Genomic DNA, 22,158 nt, shown 5'->3' with positions numbered 1-22,158 from the left:
CTGCTGAAAATGCTCTCGTACATACAATCTGTTTTCTGCCCAGAAGTGTGGACATACGTGGTCTGACACACTGGAAGGACGAGAGGACAACCTGCTGTCACAGAACGACACAATACCAAGTCAAACAGGCCAGCAAATTATAACTGTCTGTTGTTGCAGTCATTGCATTTGTACTTACTGAAAGTGAGACTTTCACTTTCTAACCAGACTTCAGACGTTGCCTCCTTGAGCACCTTTGCACAGCCGGTTAAGCGCCGTGTAACAAATCTGGACTGTTGCTTTTAAAAAGTTAAAGAACTTCTATGCACTATTCAGCCTGTCAAGCTCCACATGTTTTTTGTTCTTCTGTGATTACAGCAAATGAAACAATAAAGTGCAATCCATACGAAACAGGATTAGAGCCACGTAAGAACAGGGCCTCCTGAGGAATACAACCAGAACTCTTTTATTTGTGCCTGTGTTTCACTCTGATCACTGGTCTTGCATTACATGTTTTTGAAGTTTATGTTGCGCTTTTCTCATTCGCTCCTGATATTAACATTAGCTAAATGCAAAAAAAACATCTCAGCAGTATGATGCATTCATACAGAGACAGGAGTTGGAATCAGATAGTTTGTGATTTTCTGTTTGATCTGTTCTCAGAAGTAAACAAAAAACAAACCAGTGAATGATCAGTAAAACTACCTTGTGAAGGAAGACGACAGTGAGGAGTAATGCTCACCAGAAGTCAGACATGAGTTAGCTGCTGCATTATACTGCTGGAGGATATTATATACTGTGTGTATGTGTGTGAGGGTGCATGTGGGCTTATTGTCTGCTGCAGAGCATTGGCCTGGACTGGGGATACCTGATTGCCGCTGTCACCATGGCAGCAGCTGCTCATGTAATGAGAGAGAGAGTGAGAGAGACAGGAGACCTTGTCAAAGTACAATTCAAGGAGAGCCACTGCAGTACCAAGGGTACACAATGAGACAGACAAGACATAATCACAAGTCCAGGGCAACAGCAGCACTCATATAAACACGGCTACTATCTAGCCTCCAGTCAGTCATTCACACACACCGCGCTCTTTGCAATATGCCACTCTTTTTTTGTTTTATCTTTTCATTTGAATCGGGGCGGCGGCGGCGAGTGAGAATATGACCAGATGAGGCCAAAACACAAGGCTGTATTGTCGGTGCAAGGAAACAGACGGTTCCTCAATCTTGTAAAGCCGAGCGTAACAGAATCAAGTGATAGTAGAACTGCAATCTGGACTCATGCTTATTCGGTTACAGGCTTGCTTTTTGAATGGCAAGAGCAACTGAAACTGAAGGAGTAATTCTGCTGTATGTCCAATCTTGGGGCATTTTCAAATCTGAAGCACTGGAACCAGACGGAAAAAAAGGGGAACTTTGTGCAGGTAACAACAACAACCTCAAGACCATTTTGAAGAAGTTGTCACAATTCAGTCACAGCTAGATTCTGGAGCAATTCAGATTGAGTTTAATGTGAACGGTATTCCATCTAAATCTGACTCAAATACAAAGCACACTCAACAGCTTTGGCCTATACGGCTCCTCTAGTTAGTTGCATTTTGGGAATAAAGAATTGCTCACTGGCTGATGTGAAAAAATCTATTGAGATTTGCAAGTGGCCGGAAAAAGTTCCACATCAGTAGCTTTCCATGTTTTAGCCCATCTCACTAATAAATGAATGAGTCTCCGCATGTGTGTGTGTCTGTTCTTCACTTTTCTCAACAATTCATCCCTTTTACTTCACACTTGGCAGGTGCGTTGCTTGGGACCGAAGGAAGTGCAGTGCTGAGCGTCAAGTAGTTTGGATGAGTGGATCTTGAGTAACATAAACAGGCAAACAATGGCTGGAGCAACTTATTGACGTAATCAAACGTCACTGATTACAACAACGGGTGATTGAGATGGCTGTCAAATCATGGATCCTCCCACAGAACTAGCATCTAGAAAGTATTTCAGACAGACACTAGGGTTAACGCTCTCTCCTTAACAGTGCTGGTTATACCTTTTAATGCTCGTATTCTGATCGAGGATACTGTGAAAGCTACAAGCAGCAATACTAGAGGCCAAGTAGTCGGCCTCTTCCAAACAGTTTACCATAAATAAACCATTCACAACAATGAATCCATGCATCTGGTCTCCATGTGGAAAGCTGTTAGCGGACACTTAAACCTTGCTTTAGCACTGATAGAGAATAATCATTTAATTCTGACTAAACTTAATCTTGAGCACACTGTTCTTTGTTTTATTCTGCTGTTATTCACTTTGACCAGACTGTAGCAAGTCTATTGATAATGAATTAGCACACAGCATTTCACCTTTTCCTCTTTTAACTCCTTCATTTTATCAGTCTTTCATCCACTGATTACAACTGTTTTGCAAACTGTCCGGGCCTCTTTTGAAGCTGCCTTGTCACTGTTTCGGGTGCAGTTCAACGCTCAGACCTGAACTCCAGCAAAGAATCGCTGGTGATTTCTTCAACACCACCAAGTGTACGCTATTATCTGTCCAAAGCAATGCAACTACGTCAGCTCCACAGCCGTCTGCATCACCACACAAGCAATAATGTGACGCTGGCCAAAATAAATGTCGCCTTGGGCTGCACTGTGATTGCATACACAACTGAAGCAAGAGTGTCTACTAATAGGTTGTTTATGTTGTACAGAAATGGAACCAGTAGCTATTAGGAACGGCAGGAAATTCAAAACGCTGAATTGTTTGTTCAGTGTGTGAAGTGAGGGAGTTAAGGAACAAAATTTTGATCAGATTTTCACGACTGTAAGGCACCGCTTTCCAAAGCTTTGTGCATGTACTGAGGATATTCCACTGCTAATTACCTGCTACTACAATTCATTGTACCCAAGAACCGGTTGTGCCAACACCTGCTGCAAGACCTGCATGTCTACCAACACAAAGCAAAACTCTGGAGGCAACGTTTCGACCTTGTGACAGCTGAGTTTCAGATTTGTACAGCAGCCATTCAGAGTCTGATTTCTAGCAAGGCAGGAGCACAACCTTTGTTTTTATATGCAGGCTTAACCCTGTTCAGAGCTTTTGGGCTCTTTGGACCCCAGGCCATTTGGTATAGGTAACAGGTATTGGGGTTTTTTTTAATTATTTTTGAAGATTTTTTATTTTTTTAAATATAAAAAGAGGGACATTTGTCATGTATTTGGAACCCAAAATAAGTCAACTTATCAGAAAATTTGTTTGGCATAGTGTAAAAGTCTGTAATGAATACCAACAAATATATGGACCCCGTATGGCAACATGAAAGTCCTGAATAGGGTGAAGAGAGCCAACTGGGTGAGGTTTACCGCAAAAGACAATAAACTCTCTCCCTCCTACAGTGCGTAGACCAGTCAGTTTACGGGTGTTGCTGACGCTCACAGGCCAGATTCCAAAATGTTTAAAGAACCCTGTTGCTCTTGGCTAATTTGTGAATATTTAATTCAAAAATCTGCACACAATATGTTCACACAAGTAGATAGAGGCATTTACAAAATGCAAACATGCAACTTCATTCTCAAAATAGCTTTCAAACTGAATTCCGACATGTAGGCACTAACAAACTGTGTGTGTGTGCGTGAGTGTGTGTGTGTGTGTGTTCCTGTGTAACACGGGCCTGACAGAATGTGCTGCAGTGTGTGTGTTTGTGTTACTAATATCAAATAGTTACTCACCAATTACAAAATGCCTCAACCTCTGATATGCTAACAACCACCACAGCCACATTTAAAACGTTTACCCACGTTACTTATGTAAGAGAACTTTATTGAAAGAAAAAAAAACTAAAGAGCAGCTGAGTTTTCTTCTGAAGCTCATAAGTCATCCAGCAAATGTCACTTGTTGTTCATTATAATGCTGTAAATTCTCATGGAAATGAATGAGGCATTTGATGAATGGTGGATGCTGCAGAAACAATACTGAAAGTTAGCGAGCATCTGCTTGAACTCTTTTACCCTTTCGAGGAAAACCACACACAGAGCAAATATCAGGTTCTCTGTAGTGTCACGGCAGATTTAGGTGGTGAACTTTGATCTACATTTTCCCCCCGCGGGCAGACAGACGCGCTGCTTTGGGCATGTCAGCGTCTGAAAATAATAACGCTTCTTTAGCAGAGTCAAGCACAAGGCACGGCTAAACGGCCCATTTAGTTGCATAAAGATTCGATGGATGTTTTAAGGTGCTCTGGTGATAAACCAAATCTTTGAACAGCAGCAGAAGTTAAGGAACGCCCCTCAAAGCTTAAAAGAAAAAAGCAATGATCAAAGCGTCAGAAGTAATGCTCTTTTAAATACAGATCAAAGTAGAACCATAGGCTAAAGATGTCTACTTTGCGGGTGAGTCTGACCTTGTTTAGTTTAATTCAATAAACAAATTCCATTATTAATTTTCCTTCATTTAGAAAATGATCACACACACAAGGGTCTCTCCCTCCATCTGTCACTGTGTTCGCTGTTCTTCTCTTCTCCATCCATCATGCATCATCACAAACATGCAGGACCGACTCCCCGAGGCTGAATCATACACACACTCATTATCACCTCCACATTCAGCCCTCGTAAGTCAGGAGAAGTGGGAGATGGAGAGAGAGAAAAAAAAAAAAACGAGGGCCGAGAGATCCCTCCAGCACCATTCATAAACTGCTTTCTCTCTATTCATTCTTGCTGCCGGTGTCCCCCCTCTCTCACAGAAACCTATCTGACGTCTCCCCATCAACAAATGTTTGAAGTGCTGATAGTTTCCTCCCACACACTCTGCAGTAGACCGAGTATTAACACCATCACACCAAACGTCACAACCCAGGCTACGGCTGTTACTATGGAGACACGCCGTTGCTCCGGTGACACCTAAGGGCGGGGCATTCGATGAGGGGGAAATGCCATACCTGTACATGTGGACATTTTGCCTTTTTATTCATGTGTTTCTCAAATATACTGACTCCAATGGTCATCTAAGATATGCATACAGAGAAAAACAGAGCACACATTTGCTGGTTTTAGCTTCTCAGTTGCTTTAATATCACTGCTTGGTGAGCATTTTTTCAGATTTGGACTGTTGGTTGAATTAAAAAAAACACTGTTCATTATTATGTGTAAGTAATTGAGGTACAGCTAATTCAGTTCATGAAAAATAGTGAAAGAATCATGAGGTGCAAGCTTAGATAACACTGTAAACTCCAAGCAAGCCATAGTGGAAAATATATGCAGCCCACTATTGGATTAAGACGTCTATTGAGTTATGTCAGATATCTTTAAAATCCAAGACTTACACTCTTAAAAAGCCTGACATACCAGAGTTTCTACTGACAGGACTCCTGGAGCATTTTAGCATCGCAATATGTCTAAATATACATTTCACAAGCAACACTGAAAACTCTCTCTATCTCTTATACATTACACTGTGGTGTTATCTACAAATCCAGCCCATCTCAAAATAAAATACACAAAGCTTTTCGCATGAGTGTAGTTATCTGCTCTTGAAAATCTGGCCTAATATCTGAGCAGGCTACATTAGATAATCGTACGGGTCACTGCATAACCACATGACCAGCCTTCACATGCTATTCAGAGCTAAGGGGTTAACGCACTCACAGCATATTTTCACACTTTTTAATGTGGTTTAGATTCGACAGATACATTAACCATTACGTTTACTATCAGTCACACTTGTAGCTTCTCGTCACAAGGGGCAAAGCAGGCCCATAGTGTCTGAATGCACAGTGGTAAACCTATTTTACTTGGCGGAAGAAGTTAAACTGCAATCCATCAAGTTTTTTCCTGTTTTTGATGTGAGGCCACATTAGCAGATTAAGTTTATTTTTTTACACATTTTCCACTGAAAACAAATGTTCTCTTTTGTGTTTATTAGTCTTAACTTGGGAAGCAGTTTCCAAGTACATCAGGACCTGTGATCCGTGTTTCCAACAATAACAAGAGCGACGCTGTCAGTGGAAAGCACAACGTACTCGAATCTACCTGCCTCTTCATCTTTTTGCATATTCTTGAAAAAGGCTCTTGCTGTTATTTAAGGACACGTAGACACGCTTCTATAAATAAGAAATAATCCCAGCCGTGAGAGTTTCTGCTGTAAAGTGCAGAGTCCATTCCTTAGCTATTGTACGCCTTATCTTACTGAGTGAGCGCTCACAGTCGGTCATTTATTGTGTTTAGCCGGGCTGCTAAATACAAAAGATAAGTTTTAAAAAAAATAACTTTTCAGGGGACATTTTACAAAAGAAAAAAACTAAGGAAATCACTGACTTCACACTATCATCACTCTTGACCAGTTTAAGAAGTATTTCGTTGACAATATTGGACATTCATCACTCGATGCTGCTGAAATGGTGCATTTATTTCCTACCAGGACTAAATTTAGAAACATATAATCCAAGTGAATGCCATCATTGAGTCCTTATATTCATATAAACACCAGGAACACATATGAGATATCCAGAAACTGAAAACATGAGTGACTTTTAGACACTTTGAGGACTTTTGTTGACTATCTGTTTACTGTGCTTCTTAAAAGTGTTGCTGTTCCTTTTCATTAGCGCTCCTCCTCCTTGGGGGATGGAGAGTGGGCACTTATTATGAAATTATTTGTTATGAAATCCTTTGAGTGTGCCTGTGTGTCCTCAGTATGCCCATTAGAAAAGGCTACTTGGTCACTAATGTATTATCTGTGGATGGTAAATGTGATGCACAGTGATCAGGACTCATTCTGCATGAACCAATCAGCCTAATGACTAGTCAGAAACATGCAATGGGAATTTCCTAATAAAATAATTTAATGTTTTAAAAAAAAAGGCCATGTTGTGATGTTTTTTTTCTGCAATCTCTTTAAAAATCTCCCCTGACATGAAGCCTTTGTGGGCCCTTCTAATAAACCAATAACAAGAAGACACACATTAGACAACATGCACATGCAAACTGCCCGTTTACTAATTAGCAGCTACAGTCTGACGAGCAGAAAGCCACTCTGTAAGCTAAAAACAAACTTATTTTATCCAAATGAAGCGCTCGCTTACCCAAGACACTATGCGGAGAACGGTCTGAGGCTGCTGGAAGAAGGTGACGGGGTCGAAGGCTCCTCCGGCTTTCCCGGCTCCGTATGCCTGCATCCCCTCCATGGTCCTCCTCCTCTCTGCACAGCCTCCTCTCTGGTCCCCCTCTCCTCCCCGCTGCTGGTTCAAAGGCACAGGGGTGTGTGTGGAGCACCGGGACACGGAAAATCCCCGAATCTGCTCTTGCCACTACTACGGCTGCTTCTGCACGGATGGATGCACGTCCCTGACAGGCTCCTTGGCGCACAGCCTCCTCTGGTTCCCTCTCTCTCTTCGCTGTTGTCTTTCTTTTTTTTTAATTTAACCTCTGAATCCCCCTGTTGTGCCTTTGATATCAGGGCAGAGGAAGCTGCTCGCCACTGTTTTGATGATGCTTTCTGCCTCTCTTTCAGCGCAGGAGCCGGTGGCGACCACGTGAACGCGCCTCCGTTGTCACGCCTCGGATGGAGCGCTGCCCCTCTCAAAAACATTGCGAGCACGCGGAAATGTCTGTGGCGGGAGCGCGCCTGTGCTCACAGGATCGCCACAAGGAGTCACGCGCTTTCCATTTGAATTTTTTGTTTTTTGTTTTAGTGTCAAGTGGACAAGAAAGGGCGAGCAGGAAAACAAGTTGATTAAACTGGGATGATATTAAATTTATATACGTCAAAAAATGAAGGGCCTCCATGTGCATGTTGGTCTGCATCAGGACACGTCTATCCGTCTGAAAACCACTGTTAAAATCTTAATTCACATTAGAAAGCGACACTAAAACATTATAACACCTCGAAACTTCTAAGTCCATGTCAAAATAAGTAATTTGTGATGCTGCTGCAAGAAATTCCGCCCTCTAGTGGTCTCACCGTACTTTGCTCATACTTGCGAGGTTCTGCAACCTTCATGCACACGTTCTCGTTCAGGCCGTCATTACTCCCTTTATACTGTCGTGCCCTTCCGACGAGCTACACAAGTTTAATTGTTATGTAATATTAGTGCTGCTAAAAATGGCGGCCGAAGCGAGCCGTGCCTGACAGACACACTCAGGAGCAAAATGCCCGGAAACGTTCTTCCTTACGTCCTCCCGATCAGCCAATAGGAGCACAACGAAGCGGCGCACGTGTTCGTTGACTGGACCAATGAGACACCTCTGTGGTTCGTTGCTAAGAGACGCGTTGTGTTCATGTTGCTGAGGCGCAAGGAAGAAAATTTAGACGTATAGATAGCTTAAAACAGAAATACGGCCCATTTAGCGGTGAAACAGTAGAGTTTACCCACAGTCAGTGGAAGTTATTCGCTTTAATGGTGAAGCTGAGGGCGAGGTGTCTGCTTGTCGGTAAGGTTTTTGGAAGTTTAGCCCATCCTGCTATCTGAGGTTAACGGTACAAGAGCTAAAGCTAACCAGTCTGCTACGAAACTTCAGTGAGATCGACGGAGGTGTTCAAAGCCTTGAGATACATGCGTGTCTGATACGTTTCTAAGTGTACCATAGGACGTGTGTATGTTGGTTCAGTGTGCAAATCCGAACAATTTAGCTCTCAACTCTGCAATGCTGCCTAGCTCACAATGCCTTGGATGTAACTGTCATTTACTCAAACCAGCTACTGCGAGTAGTAGATATTTGAACCCAGAGAAATGTGACTTATCGTGTCTATACTCTACCAGATAGTTGGCATAACCAGTATTCAAACTCTGCTGAACCAATATGAAGTAAATCAATTCATTGAAGTCCTGTTACGTACAATTCTAAGGGACTTATGCTTGAGTATTTTTATATTGTGCTCCTATCTGTTTCACGTCATTTTAGAGGGAAATGCTTTTACTTCACAACACTGATCTGACAGTTGTTGTTACAAGTCACTCTACAGCAGATTGGGACTTTTAAAATAGGATATAGCAAATGATGGAATTATAATGAATTGTTATGCCATAAATTAAGCCATCTGACAGCATATAAAATGAGATAAATTAGTTCTGCTTCAGTCAGCTACAACATTTGGATGCTGCTTGCATGTTAATGCATCACTAACAATAATCAAATTGTATAACATATACAGAGAGAACACTGACAGAGCCCCTTTATGAGTGTAATAAATCATTTTTGTCTTTTGGGCGCATTTTGCTGGTAATACGTTTTGTTCAGTAAGGTTGGAAATGTATTGCTTTTACTTGTAACTGGGTATTTTTATATTGTGGTGTTGCTACTTTTACTGAAGTGCCTGACAAAGAAATGAAGGTTATTATGATTTTAATCAACCAAGCAATCTTTAAACACAGATTTAACACTCAGTTATGTACCATCAACCACTGAAAAATTAGGGATTATGATGTAAACACAAACATTATAAAATTCTTTTCTCTGTGTGTTTTTATTCCCCTGTGTGTATGTGTGTAGGAGATGCTGCAGTGGGAAAAAGTGCCCTCTCTCATATATTCTACAGCGATGGCACACTCTTCCAGAAGAACTACAGCATGGTGAGAGTATTGGCACTTAGTCAGTAAAAGGTTGATGGCTTGACCTCTGGTGTAATAATGTCAACAACAAGGGCGTTCAATTCCAGATGTACTGGTGTATATGTGGAGTATTCTGTGCAACAAGCCTCATAACAATGCAGATATATTGTATTGTATTCCCATCACGCAGTCAAAGCAGAGGGATGGAGTTGTAGAACAACTTGTTGAGGGATTTAGAGATTGGGCTGTGCTCTATGGCTAGCCACAGGCTTATATTTTTATATTCAGGTTGGGTAACTGAAGGTTTGAATTGGGATTGAAGGAGCAACTCATGAAGTTTAATTCTAGCACACTGCCAGCACAGAACCGACAGCAGTATGTTGAGAATAACCTGATCTGCATGCTATGAAGTGCTGCAGTATTTATTTAATATTCAGTTGTTCGGTCCTGACCCAAGGCATAAGTGTGCGCTTGTAGTAAATGATAAAGATTAATAATAGTCACTGATAATCATGATCTTAATAATATATGCACTTTCTTCGGTGGAAGTTCTTGCAAGCTTTTCAAGGACCTGCAGAGGTCTCCTAAATCTGCTACAGGAATCACTGTAGTGCAAAACAGCATAATGTGCCAATTAATGCTGATGCAGGGAAGGCTAATCTGCATTATTTATGCTAATCTGCATGAGAGAGGGAACCGTGTCATTAACCTGACTCTGTGATATATGGGGTCATGGCTACTCAGTGATTCCTTCAGTCAATGTTCCAAGGGCTTCAGACAAAGCCCATACATTGCAAATGCAACAGAATGCAGAGGCAGTGCCTGCACTGAACATGAATACATACTGGTGAAGCTGTAATACATTTCGTTACAACCTGCACACATTCACTGAGTGTACTGCTAAGCCGTGCAGCTGGTTAGAGTACAGAACGGGTTGGTGAGTAAAATACTGGACAAGAGCCAAGTGTGTGTGTGAGTGTGTGTGTTTGTTCAGCTCTTGCTGTGTCAGCAGTATTGGGGGTTCTGAGGTGACAGGAACGTCGATAATTAATACAGGAGGATTCTGGAAAGCCACCAGAACAGGTACTTAACAAGCAAACACACACACACACACACACAGTACAACAACAGTGTTGAGTTTCTCCATACTGCATAGGCTTATGCCCACTTGTTTGTGATGCTGTGTGTGTCTCTTCATGTTGGACTAGCAGAGTATTAACAAAGTGGAAAGAGGCAGCAATAGAGCTGCATTCTTAATTTGCACTGGCCTGGTATGTGTGCTGGCTGAATTCCAGACAAGCCTTAACACATCTATACTATAGCATAGTATGAAAATATCCAAAGAAATGAAGAGCACACAGAATTGTGTTAAAATGTTGATGCAATATAACAATTAAGAAAATGAGAAGCGGTGTCATATTGATAGCAAGTGGAGGCAATTTAAGGTTTGCAGTTGTTCCTGTAAATCAAGGCTCTGTGTCCAGTGGACACCACTTTATTAACTGGATGCACTGAAAGAAATGCTCCTGGGAAAGTACTGGTCACAGTCTCTGCTGTTGCTATGCAACTGTTAAAACACCTATTTGAAGCCAGCTACTTGCTTGATATTAGCTGAAATATTTTTAACTCACTTGGCGCCAAGTGCTTCATGTGAAAGGAACTCCACTCTCTAAAACTTTGAAGCTGCTCACTATGAATTTTTGATGCAGGAGTTAGAATGTATATTCATGTTGTAATTAAATCAGGTTTCTATATTGGTAGCCATCGACTATGAGAACAGTTTGGCCATAAGCACAACATCTGAACAAGAAATATCAAAATCTAATTGGATACACTGACAAAAAATGTACTGAGCTCCTTCCAAGTAATTGTGTTTGGGACACTCCAAAAGCTTTTATTTGGTGCAATCTTCAGACTGAAATGTTAAGATACAAGACATATTCTAATCTCATTTTGACTCTAATTGCTTTGACGTTAATTTACTCTTTTTCCTATATGTTGTTGTCGTCCATCGGATTGGATTTTCTCTTTAAGATTTCACTGCTCACGGAAACAGGGGACGGTGTGTCTCTTCCACTGGGACTAATATGAAAAATAAACTAGTGCTGTGAAGAGTTATTCCTTGTGCAGACGCCCAAGCCATCCCTAATGTTCTTCAACTTTTGATTTTGAAGGGTAGCGGAGGCTGTCAACCATTCTGCTCACGTCCTCCTTTGAAAATGTCAGACGGCCTGTTAGCAATATTCCAAGCTTATTTGTTACTAATAGGCCCTCATTGACATTCCAGCGAGAGGCTTCCTATGCATCACACTAGCTCATTAGACCGCTCTGAAGTGGGACTGCAGCAGGGTCTGTATGTGTGTATGTGTACCACCGGATGCTTGTTATTAACTGTGTCTGTGTTTGAATCAGGTAAATGTTGGTCTGAGGTGTGTGCGTATTTGTGTTTCGCAGAGGCAGTGAGTGTGAAAAGTGTGTGTGTGTGTGTGTGTGTGTTTTCGTGGGTTTAGTCTCCTGCATTTGACATGCTTAGTTAAGTGTGAGCTCAGGAGATCAGATCAATTTAGAGTTTGATGCTGATGTGAGGAAACCTCGACTTGCTTCCTCAAGGTCACCACTGATCACATACCAGTGAGTATATGGAGGGGAAAGGCAGCCTGCAACCATCCAGTCCACTTAGGACTTTGTTAGATCTTGCATCTTGTAAAGACGGTGCATTTGTGATGAGACCAAAGTTCTATCCATATCCTTGGTACCCTCTACTGCCTGCATTTTTAGCTCTTTTTATAGCTACCTCTATTTGCCCTGTATTAATTCCTTGGAAAAAAAAAATCTCAATTACTTATGGATGTAAGAAAATCCTCTGCAGTTTTTCTTACATCAAGACAGTTTGACCAAAGTTCAAGTAGCTACTTTTTCACTCTCTTGCAATTGGGGGCTGATTCCAAAACACATCTGCAGCTTACAACATGCAAAAAAAAAGAACAGAAAACAATGTCTGTCATTTTAGTGTGCCTGTGTCGTCTTTGATCATATAGCTCCTTCAAAGTTCAATCCATATTTTGCAAATGTTTTTTTTTGTTTTAAAGGTAAAACAGCTGTCTGACTGCAAATTATATAAATTAGCAAAGTGTGGCTTTTTTCACTAAAGCATGCATAGCAACTCTTTTCATATAAAGAACCACATAAATATGTGAAAGGGGATTGCTCTGAGTGACACATTCAACAGGAAATTATCACCCGAGTCAATTTCCTCTCAGCTCTAGGGAGCTTTCTGGGGTCTTTTTTTTTTTTTTTTTTTTTGGCTCAAAACTTTACTGTTTTGTTACACTCTGATGTCATCTTTGGCCAAGGTGTTCATCTGTTCAACTAACACATTTATTCCCATTTGATACACTGCCAAATCACTTGTTATTCTGACCAGTCAAAATTAAAACAAAAAACAGTGAAAACAGCTTGTAGGCAGTGATCTGCTAAAATGACCAGAGAAAAAACTACAGCCAGACCACTGTACTTAGATTTCCATTAACCATTATGACCCTCACTAATTGTTGTCCCCCCCAAACAACAACAACAACAAAAAAAGCATTTATCTTTCTTGAAAGAAAAATAAGACTGAGAGTAATGGAGATACAGCAGAGGCAGTTTGGTCAGGATTTAAACATCAGGACTGTGACGCTGCTTTCAAGCTAAGCCAAGCTGCTAATTAGTGATGCTCGTGTTTTGACATTAACCATACATCACACCAGGCCGCTGTCTGCGCTGCTGTGTGCAAACAGCAACCGTCTGACAACCAAATGTCTCTTCTCTTCTCTTCTCTTCTCTTCTCTTCTCTTCTCTTCTCTTCTCTTCTCTTCTCTTCTCTTCTCTTCTCTTCTCTTCTCTTCTCTCCTCCACAAAAGGTAGCTGTTGAATGTATGTTTGACAGCCACACCCATAATGTGATAGCTGCATGTCGGGGAAAAAGTTAAATCAAAATGTACACTTTAAAAAATGTGGCTGAAAACACAGACAATAAGACTCTATTTTTAAAAAGACAATAGGGTGGAGGGATTTTTTTAGAAGCATGCAGACAGAATTAGGGATTATGACGGAGGAAAGACATTTCCTGCACACTTCACAAGGCCTGTTTAGCTTTACATTGCATAAGGACTGCATAATTAACATCTCAGCTGTGTTTGCTTTGCAGACAACAGGAGTGGAGCTGCTAATGAAATGTGTCAACATCCCAGAGACCAACGACAGTGTGGTGAGTCCAGCCATTGTCTCCGCTTCTCTTTTACGCTGCTGATTAATTTAATCTGCAACCTTGTTGAACTAAATGAGATAAAAATAGGCTGAATGCAGCTGGTATATTTCTCTACAGATACTTTATTAAGCACCCAACTGTGGTTTGGGATGCTTCTCTATTGTAAAAGTCTTTACATTATAGATGGTGCATATTAAGACCCGGAATCCATCACTCAGTGTGGAAGAAGTTTTCCCAGACTGTGTTCAGTAAGCGACATGAGAGCATTGTAGGAGGAACATTAATGCCCTTGCCAAAGAAAACAGGAAGTTTAAACCAGCTCATTTGACGATATAGAAAACCTTTTCCCTTTCTGTCTCTTCTTGTCTTTCCCCTCCAGGAGCTCTACATCATAGACTCTGCAGGGAAGGAGACATTAGTGGAAGCCTGTGAGAAAATGGTGAGACTTCTCCACTGGATTTTTTCCATTTAAATTACATTAGTGAATGTCACCATCCAGACGTTGACATCCTCAAAGTACAAACAAAGGAAAGCATTTATTTTTTCACAAAAGTAGACAGAAGTAAGCTGTTGTGATGCTAACCCTGCCTCTCTGTGTGTCTGTCCTCATTCCCTACAAACCTACACAACCTTTCCCACCTCATCATCACCCTTCCTCTTCATAGTGGGGTAAACCTTCACTGCTCTGCCTGGTTTTTGACCTGACCAGTGAGCAGTCTTTTGCCAACTGCAGCCGCTGGATGGAGAGAGTCCGTGCCCGCTGCCAGGGTCTCCAAGTTCCAGGTAACAACCACGAATAGACAAAGAAATAACACCAGGCTGACAGTGATTGTTAAATGGTAGTTTGACCAAAACATGTAGACAGGGTCCACAAACTAGGAAGAACTAGGAAGTGGAATTTGCTTTGCTGTCATGGAGTTTCTATTTTTCTGCTAAAGTGACATTTCTGGAAAAAATAAGGTTGGTTTGTCAAAGCAAAAATTTAATTTCACACTCAGGAAAGTTGTGATATAGTACAGAGTTCCTGTGTAATTTTTAAATGCAGTCAGTTATGTGACACACTCTCAGACTTTAGTGAACATGTTGGGCTTTACACCTTTCAAATAGTTCCTTAAAGGATGAAGATTTCATTTGCTGTCAGTCTAAGAGTTAGACTGGAACATCTCTAAAGCTCACTATGAGACACAGCACATCTTGTTTGTCACACAAAAATCAGGTACAGCTTTTAGTTAGTCTCAAAACCCATACACATAAACTGATGCAGGAAGTAGCATCCAGGAGTGTAAACCCATCCACGTGCACACTTGTGGTCCTGTGAGCAGGGAGCTGTGATGAGCACGCTCAGGCCTCCCTACACACTCCCAACAGTTCAACAACTCAATCAAAGTTGACTTTTGAGACGTAGGAGGCCGGACAACGGCTGATAACTCCGCTCCTCTGGCTGGTCACTTTCGACGCCCACAGCCTCACAGTGGTGGAAGAAGTACTCAGAGCTTGTACTAAATAAAACACAAGATTTTCTCAATGTAGAAATACTCAAATACTTACTAAAGTATTTGCATCAAAATATACTTAAAGTACTAAAAGGTGATGTACTCGTCATGCAGAGGGGCTTATTTTTCAAACAATCTAGTTCTACACTTACAGTTATTGATGAATGAATGAGTTCATCTCTTTGATGCTGCAGCTGGTGAAAGTAGGGCTTATTTTTAATACTAACTGCTGGGTAGTTTATAAATATCCCCGGGGGGATCGATAAAGTTTCATCTTGATCTAATAATGAGGCATCATTGCGGGGCTTTTCAACAATAATAGGCTGCATCATAATTTATTTGTTGATTACATCTTGTATTACTTGTCTGACTAAGCAAAGTAACCAGTCATCATATTGATGCAGAGTAAAAAGTAAATTGTCGTGAAGTGTAAAGCAGCAGAACACTCAAGTAATGCACAAGTGCACTAGTTAAACCATGGCCCTCTATTTGTACAATGTCCTTGAATGACTTTTTCATGATGTAAGTAAGTCCTGACATCTGTTACATTTTGTGTCGTAGCTGTTATCTTTCTGTGTCGTATAAGGCCCGGGTCAGAACTTAACATTTTGACATGATCAGTAATAATTGTTCACCTGGTGCATGCAGTTGCTGTGTGTCCATTCACTTTCCCTCAGGTTGTGGCATGTTAATTGGGATTTTATTTTATAGTCTTACTTTAACCATTTCTAACACCCGGGATATATTGTTCCTTATGTCTGTGAAGATTCTCAGTCATCCAGGTCGTGGTTATCCTCATAGATTAATCGTAGCAACTGGACTTGCTTGAGTTCTTTGAAGACGTTCCACCTCTCATCCAAGAGGCTTCATCAGCTCTGACTGACTAGTTGGGAGTTCCAGATACTGATATCCTAAAGGAGCCATAAACACCTGAGTTTTTGAGAGAGGGGTGAAAGAAGCCATCTATGTCAAACTGGAAAGACCATCACTCAACAGAGGTGGAGGTCTGAGGCATCATCTCTCACCTGTTTACAATTCAGTCCTAAGATCTCTCCCCAGGAAGATGAAACCACATGCACACCTAGTCACAAAAGACCCTAACGAACCCCTTTGTGGCAGGGGGAGCAGTAACGACTCACATAACGAGGGGGAGGAGCAACAAACCCCCAACTGAAACCAAAACTCAGGTGTTTATGGCTCCTTTAGGATATAAGTATGTGGAACTCCCAACTAGTCAGTCAGAACTGATGAAGCCTCTTGGATGAGAGGTGGAACGTCTTCAAGGACCTCAAGCAAGTCCAGTTGCTACGATTGATCCACCAGAATTGTTCCTTGTGCTTTACTGTATAGAGACACTTTGTGAAGTGTACATGTTGTTTTCAGGAGGTGGAATAACACATGCCACATTTGTTGTCTGTGAAGATTCTCAGTCATCCAGGTCACGGTTATTCTCGTAGTTTAATCGTGGCAACCGATGAAGCCTCTTGGATGAGAGGTGAAACGGTTAAACTACGACAATGACCACATTTCTTATTGAGTCATGCTCATTTGTATCTTTTCCAGGTGTCTTGGTGGGCAACAAGTCAGACCTGTCTGCTAGAAGGGAGGTGCAGGCATCCGTGGCCAAGGAATGGGCCCAGAGCCAGGGATTGGAGTACCACGAAACATCGGCCGTGAGTGTATCACAATATATTGTTTTCATTTGCATACAAGGGGATATTATTGTGGGTATTACCGTTTCTTTATTTGGAGGATGGCCTGTAAATAGAAGTACCCATTACCAGTGATGTCCCTTCTTTGTCTAAACATTAATTATTGTCTTTTTTATGTTTGTCTCTTACAGAAGGAGATGGAAAACTGTGACGCGCCTCTCCTCACTTTGGCCCGGGCCTTCCACTCTCTCTACCAAGAGCGCCGTGAAACCATCCAAAACCTTAATCCAGGCTAGACCCACCCCCTCCCACTCACACACACACACACCTTGACTTTCACCAACAGGACATCAGGCAAAAGATATTCATTCAGAGACTTTATTAGACTGAGGGTTATTGAAGCTTTAGTTAGATAACACACGTAAGATGAACTCTTTTCTATTGCACCACTGAAACTGCACAACAAGCCCAGAATGACTTGTTTGGGATAATATTTTAATATAACTGCAAATAAAGTTGTTTGTGATAATCAGTTGCGTTGTCCCTTAGTTGTGATTACCTCCAGCTCACTGTAAAGGAAAGAGCATACCTCCTCTCTTCTTCTCTTCTCCTCTCTCTGGATTGTTTAGCCAGGACAAAGGTGTGAGCTCACCATTATTTATTGCCTCTTTTCCTCCCATTTCTAAAATTTTATTTCCGTCTCAATGTCACTTTGTTCCTGCTCTCAACTTCCTCTTGTGTGCTTTCACCTCTTTCTCATTTGCTCCGTCGCTTCTACTGTGTTGCTTTAAAAAAAAAACAAAAAAAAACTCTTCCATCCTTCTTTCTGTCTCTTCTTTTTCCAGTCCTATATCTTCCTCTCTGTGTCTGTCTTGCTCTCTCTTGTTGTGTTAACTCCCCCAGCTGCAGCCCTCTCACATCATTTCAGTCATGTCCCCGGTGCGGCGCAAACAACCAGTAATCACCGTTCTAATTAGCGCTCTCCCATTCAAACCAGGTCAAAGCCACGTCCTTGTTCTCTCCCTGCCTCTCAGACCAGCTGCCACCATTCAAACGAGGGCACGCCGGTTCGAGCCAGACACAATGGTTTTTATCTCATTATGCACCACAAAGACTGACTGCGGCATGTAATAAGAGAGCCTCCGTCCTGTTTCGGAAATGTGGAGTCCGAATGCATTTTCATTTTCTTCCTCTCGCGTTTTGTTCTCAAATGCTTTGGAAAATCACAACATATCTGGTTACTAGATGACACACGAAATCTCTGCAACTTCACTCCTGTAAAATGAAAACTGATTTGTAATGAGGTTCTTTACAGATTCTGCGTTTAACAACTTGTAATTGTTATTGCAGCACAATGTTTTTGTACTCCTTGAGTGGGTGATCATAATTATAGCAATTAGGCTCTTTATCCTTCTCATTCTTTCTCTCCTCATTGTTTTGTGTCTGTAATGTGTGTGTGCTTGTTTTCTGTCTTTCCCTTTCAACAGGCATATAGATATACACAGAAACAATGGCAATAAAATGTTCATATAAATGTCCGTAATGTGTGAGGCACAGTCAGCTACAGTTGTTTCCTCAGCGCCGAGCCCATAATGTAATTACACTCACACACACACACACTTTTTTTTGTGCTTGCGAGGACACTCGGCGGCATAATGCTTTCCTTGAGCAACCCTTTGAAGCTGCGAGGAGGGCGGTCCAAAGGGTCCTCACAACAGTGGTTCCGAACTAGGATTTGTTCACACACACACACACGAATGCGTAACTTCAGCAGTATCCCTTCAGTCCTCTATTCAATTTAAATGGAGCGTCATGCCTCGGGAATATCACTTAATAATACCGCAAGATAGAGTGTGGGCTGTTGCTTATTGCTTTGGGAGAGAGTTCATTTCCACAGATATTGAAACGGGTGGTCAGAGATCACAGAAATGTCAAGCTTGTGGCTCTCTAGCATGCCCCATCATCAGTCCCTACCCAACGCAATCACTCACTCTCGATAATTAGCATTCACAACATGTCGGCAATAGACCTGTAACGCGGCAGGAACAACTGTTGTTCAGCCTTTAGCCACAAGAGAGGGCAAACGCGGTCACTGCCACTCCCCTGCAAAGCTGAGAGGCTTGCAGCGGGCGACTGAGGTCTATTTCGAGATGTTTCTGATGTATTTTAAATATTTTAAAACTGCTCATGGCTTACATATTAATGCTCATATGTGACTTTGGGTGGGTGACTTTTTAGAACATACCACGAGTGCTTCTGTTTTCTCATGCGTGGCACTGAGCTGCTGCTGCTGCTGCTGCTGCTGCTGCTGCTGCTGCTGCTGCTTTTTCAAGTGATCAAAAAGGTTTCTCATTTTCAACACCAATATGGATGTACTCAGTTTAAAGGTGTATTAGAGGGACGGTTGCGAGAAGGAAGTAGAGCTGGACATGGTCGTGTTTTCATAGTTTTTATGTAACACCATCAAACTCTACAACCGAAAAAAAAAAACGTTTAGGACATGCACTAATATGTAAACCGTGCAACCTTGCTGCAGCTTTCAAGCAACATTGCGCCCATTAAAAGTTATTGTGTGAGCCATCCATCCATTATCTATACATCACTTAATCCTCACTAGGGTCATGGGGGGGCTGGAGTCGATCCCAGCTGACTCAGTGGGAAGGCAGGGGACACCCTGGACAGGTAACCAGTCTATCACAGGGCTACACTTAGAGACAGACAACCAAGCACACTCACATTTACACCTACAGACAATTTAGAATCACCAATTAACCTCAACATGTTTTTGGACTGTGGGAGGAAGAACCCGGAGAGAACCCACGCTGCACGGGGAGAATATGCAAACTCCTGGGTGTCCTCACCGGAACCGGCGACCTTCTTGCTGCGAGCCACCTTGCAGCCCTTACTGTGTGATGATATTCAAAGATATGCCAGCTCTTCCTGTGTAGAACACGTGCCGCCTCACAGCTGGGAGACGCAGCAGCTTGCCTCGTCATGGTTTGATCGTCGTCATGGGATGCCTGGGGTTATTGGGTTATGCTATTACAATGTTGGCATACATAAATGTACTGTATCGTGAATGTATGTCAGTCTCATAAAACCAGGACAGCCGACATTCTACATCCGTATGAGGGATATGTTCCTAAAAGGGTCCCTGTATCGTACTTATTAGTGCAAAACATTACTGTGTAAAGAAGGGGTGTAAACACACTAGAACCCATTTTTGTGTGAAAACTAATCCAAAAGTTTCAAGCGCTAGATGTTGTCGCCCTACATTCTGTACAGCTGAGTGGTGCAACCCAAGTCTGTGTGAGCTAGGTCAGACACTGCAGAGCCTCAATCCATGAGCCACATTTATGTTATGTTAACGGGTCATTTATGACTTTATATTTCACTGGTTGCTGCATTGAAAATCTTCACAGGCAAACGGCGAATACACACTTTAAGCACTAATTGCTAGGTTTGGATAAAACCTAATTAATTTATATTTGGATTACCTAAAAGGCCGCCATATGTTCCCATTTTTCAAATTATGCTTGCTGTGCTTTTTTTTTTTTTTTTTTTTTTACAGCTAATAAAAATGCGCGAAGCATGTTTGGCCATCAGACAGGGACTGCATTACAGAATTGATAACTGCAGTTGGCAGCAGCGTACCAACCTGTTCGTCTCCACACATCATATTTGTGCAAGGTCTGAGTCTGCTTTGGGACCTCAGGACGTTATTTCAGCTATATTTCACTGCAGTGCTCTTCACCCAAACAAACACTAACGCGGAGTTTTGTATTCATGACACAGCCTGAGCAGAGGGCGAAGAGTTCCAGCTCATATCTTCCACCTACACTCGCTGTTTTTCTCTTTCTGTCCTGTCGCACTTTTCCTGCATATCAGCTCTCTGTCTGTCTGGTGACTTTCTCTATGAGGAAATCTGTTTCCAATCCTTCACACTTGTAGTTTTTTAGTATTATCAGTTTAAGCATGACTTTTTTTTTTTTTGCAATTTCCGACCGCTTTAGCATCAAGCGAGACGCCACACAAAACTGAAATCAAGCAAATCTCACAGACCCAGTTCAAAGGATTCCTCATAACGTAGTAGTTTGATTAAATTTAAAGAGGACTGACCTCAACCTTGGTCCGCTTTCTCTCTCTCTGGCTGTGTGTAGCTGCGTATTTAAGCATGGCTTGTTCCATAGCCCCGAACTGTCCATGACCTAAAAAGCTTGCTAATTGCAGGTGAGGGAGGACACAGCAGCTGTTCCCCCAGATCTGCTCCCCTCCTCTCTGAACTGCAGCGTGACAATAATCAGCCAGAACGCCTCCAAGCTCACCTGCGTAACAACAGGAATCTTTTTATTTTATGCCATTTCACAAATGTGCTGCCATTTCCAGAAAAAAAAAAAAAGTATGATAGCAGCACTTACATTTCTACATTAACCTGCATTGTGCTACAAGGCTTAAGATCTGTTAAACTCTGCAACAGATCTGAAATTGTAAAATGGCCAGCAACATCTTAGTTCGTTTTGTTGGTTTATGATACTTGTATTTACAACTTATAGCGCCTGAAAATTAGCATGGGAACCAGACGAATCTGAGAGCTCGTTTGTCATTTGTTTCAATTACTCTGGCAGAAGGTGCCTGGCCCCTTTCCCATCCGGCCTCGCCTGCACTGGGCCGATCACAGCAGTTTATCTAATATCTAAAAGAGGAGCACCATTGAGACCAAATGGCCGGAACTGAAAACTGAAGCCAACACAGAAACTGCAGTTCTTTAATTGACCACTTGAGGCTCCCTCCAAAAGCACGTCAGTCCCCATAGACCTCCATGTTAAAATGCCCAACTTAACAGCAGAACTTAACATGTTTACAGCCTGGTACAAGAAACGGTTTTGGTCTCTACAGCTCATTTACCGTGTTAATGAAAGCTGTACAGGTGATGAATTAATATTATTATTATCTCCCCCATTTATATTGTATTAAGGCCTAAAGACCACTTTGAGCGACAGGTGGATGCCATCTTAAAACAGTTGCAGGACTTGTCTCAGCTCCACTCATGCTTCGCCTCTTTGCTCATTGTTGGATTACTGAAGTAATTGTAAGTAAAATGAGTCATTCATTGCAAAGATGAAGGCCAGGGCTTTAAAACCGCCCTCAGGAAAATTATGGGTGACATCACTGACGGTTCCTCCATCTTTATATCCAGACCAGACGTTTTCGTGAACACGTTTCGTTCCTCTGATTGGGCGTAAGTCTACCT

At 41.9% G+C, this 22,158-nt stretch overlaps 2 protein-coding genes across 3 annotated transcripts in view; one reads left to right on the top strand and one right to left on the bottom strand.

The window, feature by feature from the left end:
- Window positions 1–8,109, bottom strand: part of LOC103356703 (synaptogyrin-1-like) — a 32,839-nt gene extending 24,730 nt beyond the window's left edge. For both annotated transcript variants that reach the window (XM_008280948.1, XM_008280949.1), the window contains exon 1: window positions 7,048–8,109. In XM_008280948.1, the coding sequence (XP_008279170.1) occupies window positions 7,048–7,149 (102 nt within the window). In that variant the 5' untranslated portion in view covers window positions 7,150–8,109. The remainder of the gene's footprint in view (window positions 1–7,047) is intronic.
- Window positions 8,110–8,214: 105 nt separating this feature from the next.
- On the top strand, window positions 8,215–17,440 carry ift27 (intraflagellar transport 27 homolog (Chlamydomonas)). Its single transcript, XM_008280946.1, has 7 exons — window positions 8,215–8,395; window positions 9,455–9,534; window positions 13,703–13,762; window positions 14,142–14,201; window positions 14,428–14,545; window positions 16,819–16,928; window positions 17,099–17,440. The coding sequence occupies exons 1-7, from the start codon at window positions 8,362–8,364 to the stop codon at window positions 17,201–17,203; spliced, it is 567 nt and encodes a 188-aa protein (XP_008279168.1). The 5' UTR covers window positions 8,215–8,361; the 3' UTR covers window positions 17,204–17,440.
- The last annotated feature ends 4,718 nt before the right edge of the window (window positions 17,441–22,158 follow it).

This window comes from Stegastes partitus, unplaced genomic scaffold (assembly GCF_000690725.1).
Source record: "Stegastes partitus isolate 25-593 unplaced genomic scaffold, Stegastes_partitus-1.0.2 Scaffold215, whole genome shotgun sequence".
Taxonomy (NCBI): Eukaryota; Metazoa; Chordata; class Actinopteri; family Pomacentridae; genus Stegastes; species Stegastes partitus.
The sequence above is the reverse complement of the archived record's forward strand: the minus strand, read 5'-3'. Positions and strand labels throughout refer to the sequence as shown.

Bases quoted from the DNA above. Each gene is read 5' to 3' on its own strand.
- ift27 (XM_008280946.1), top strand. From the start codon at position 8,362: ATGGTGAAGCTGAGGGCGAGGTGTCTGCTTGTCG. The intron at 13,763-14,141 runs GTGAGTCCAGCC...TTTCCCCTCCAG, and splicing joins CAGAGACCAACGACAGTGTG to GAGCTCTACATCATAGACTC. The intron at 14,202-14,427 runs GTGAGACTTCTC...TCCTCTTCATAG, and splicing joins TGGAAGCCTGTGAGAAAATG to TGGGGTAAACCTTCACTGCT.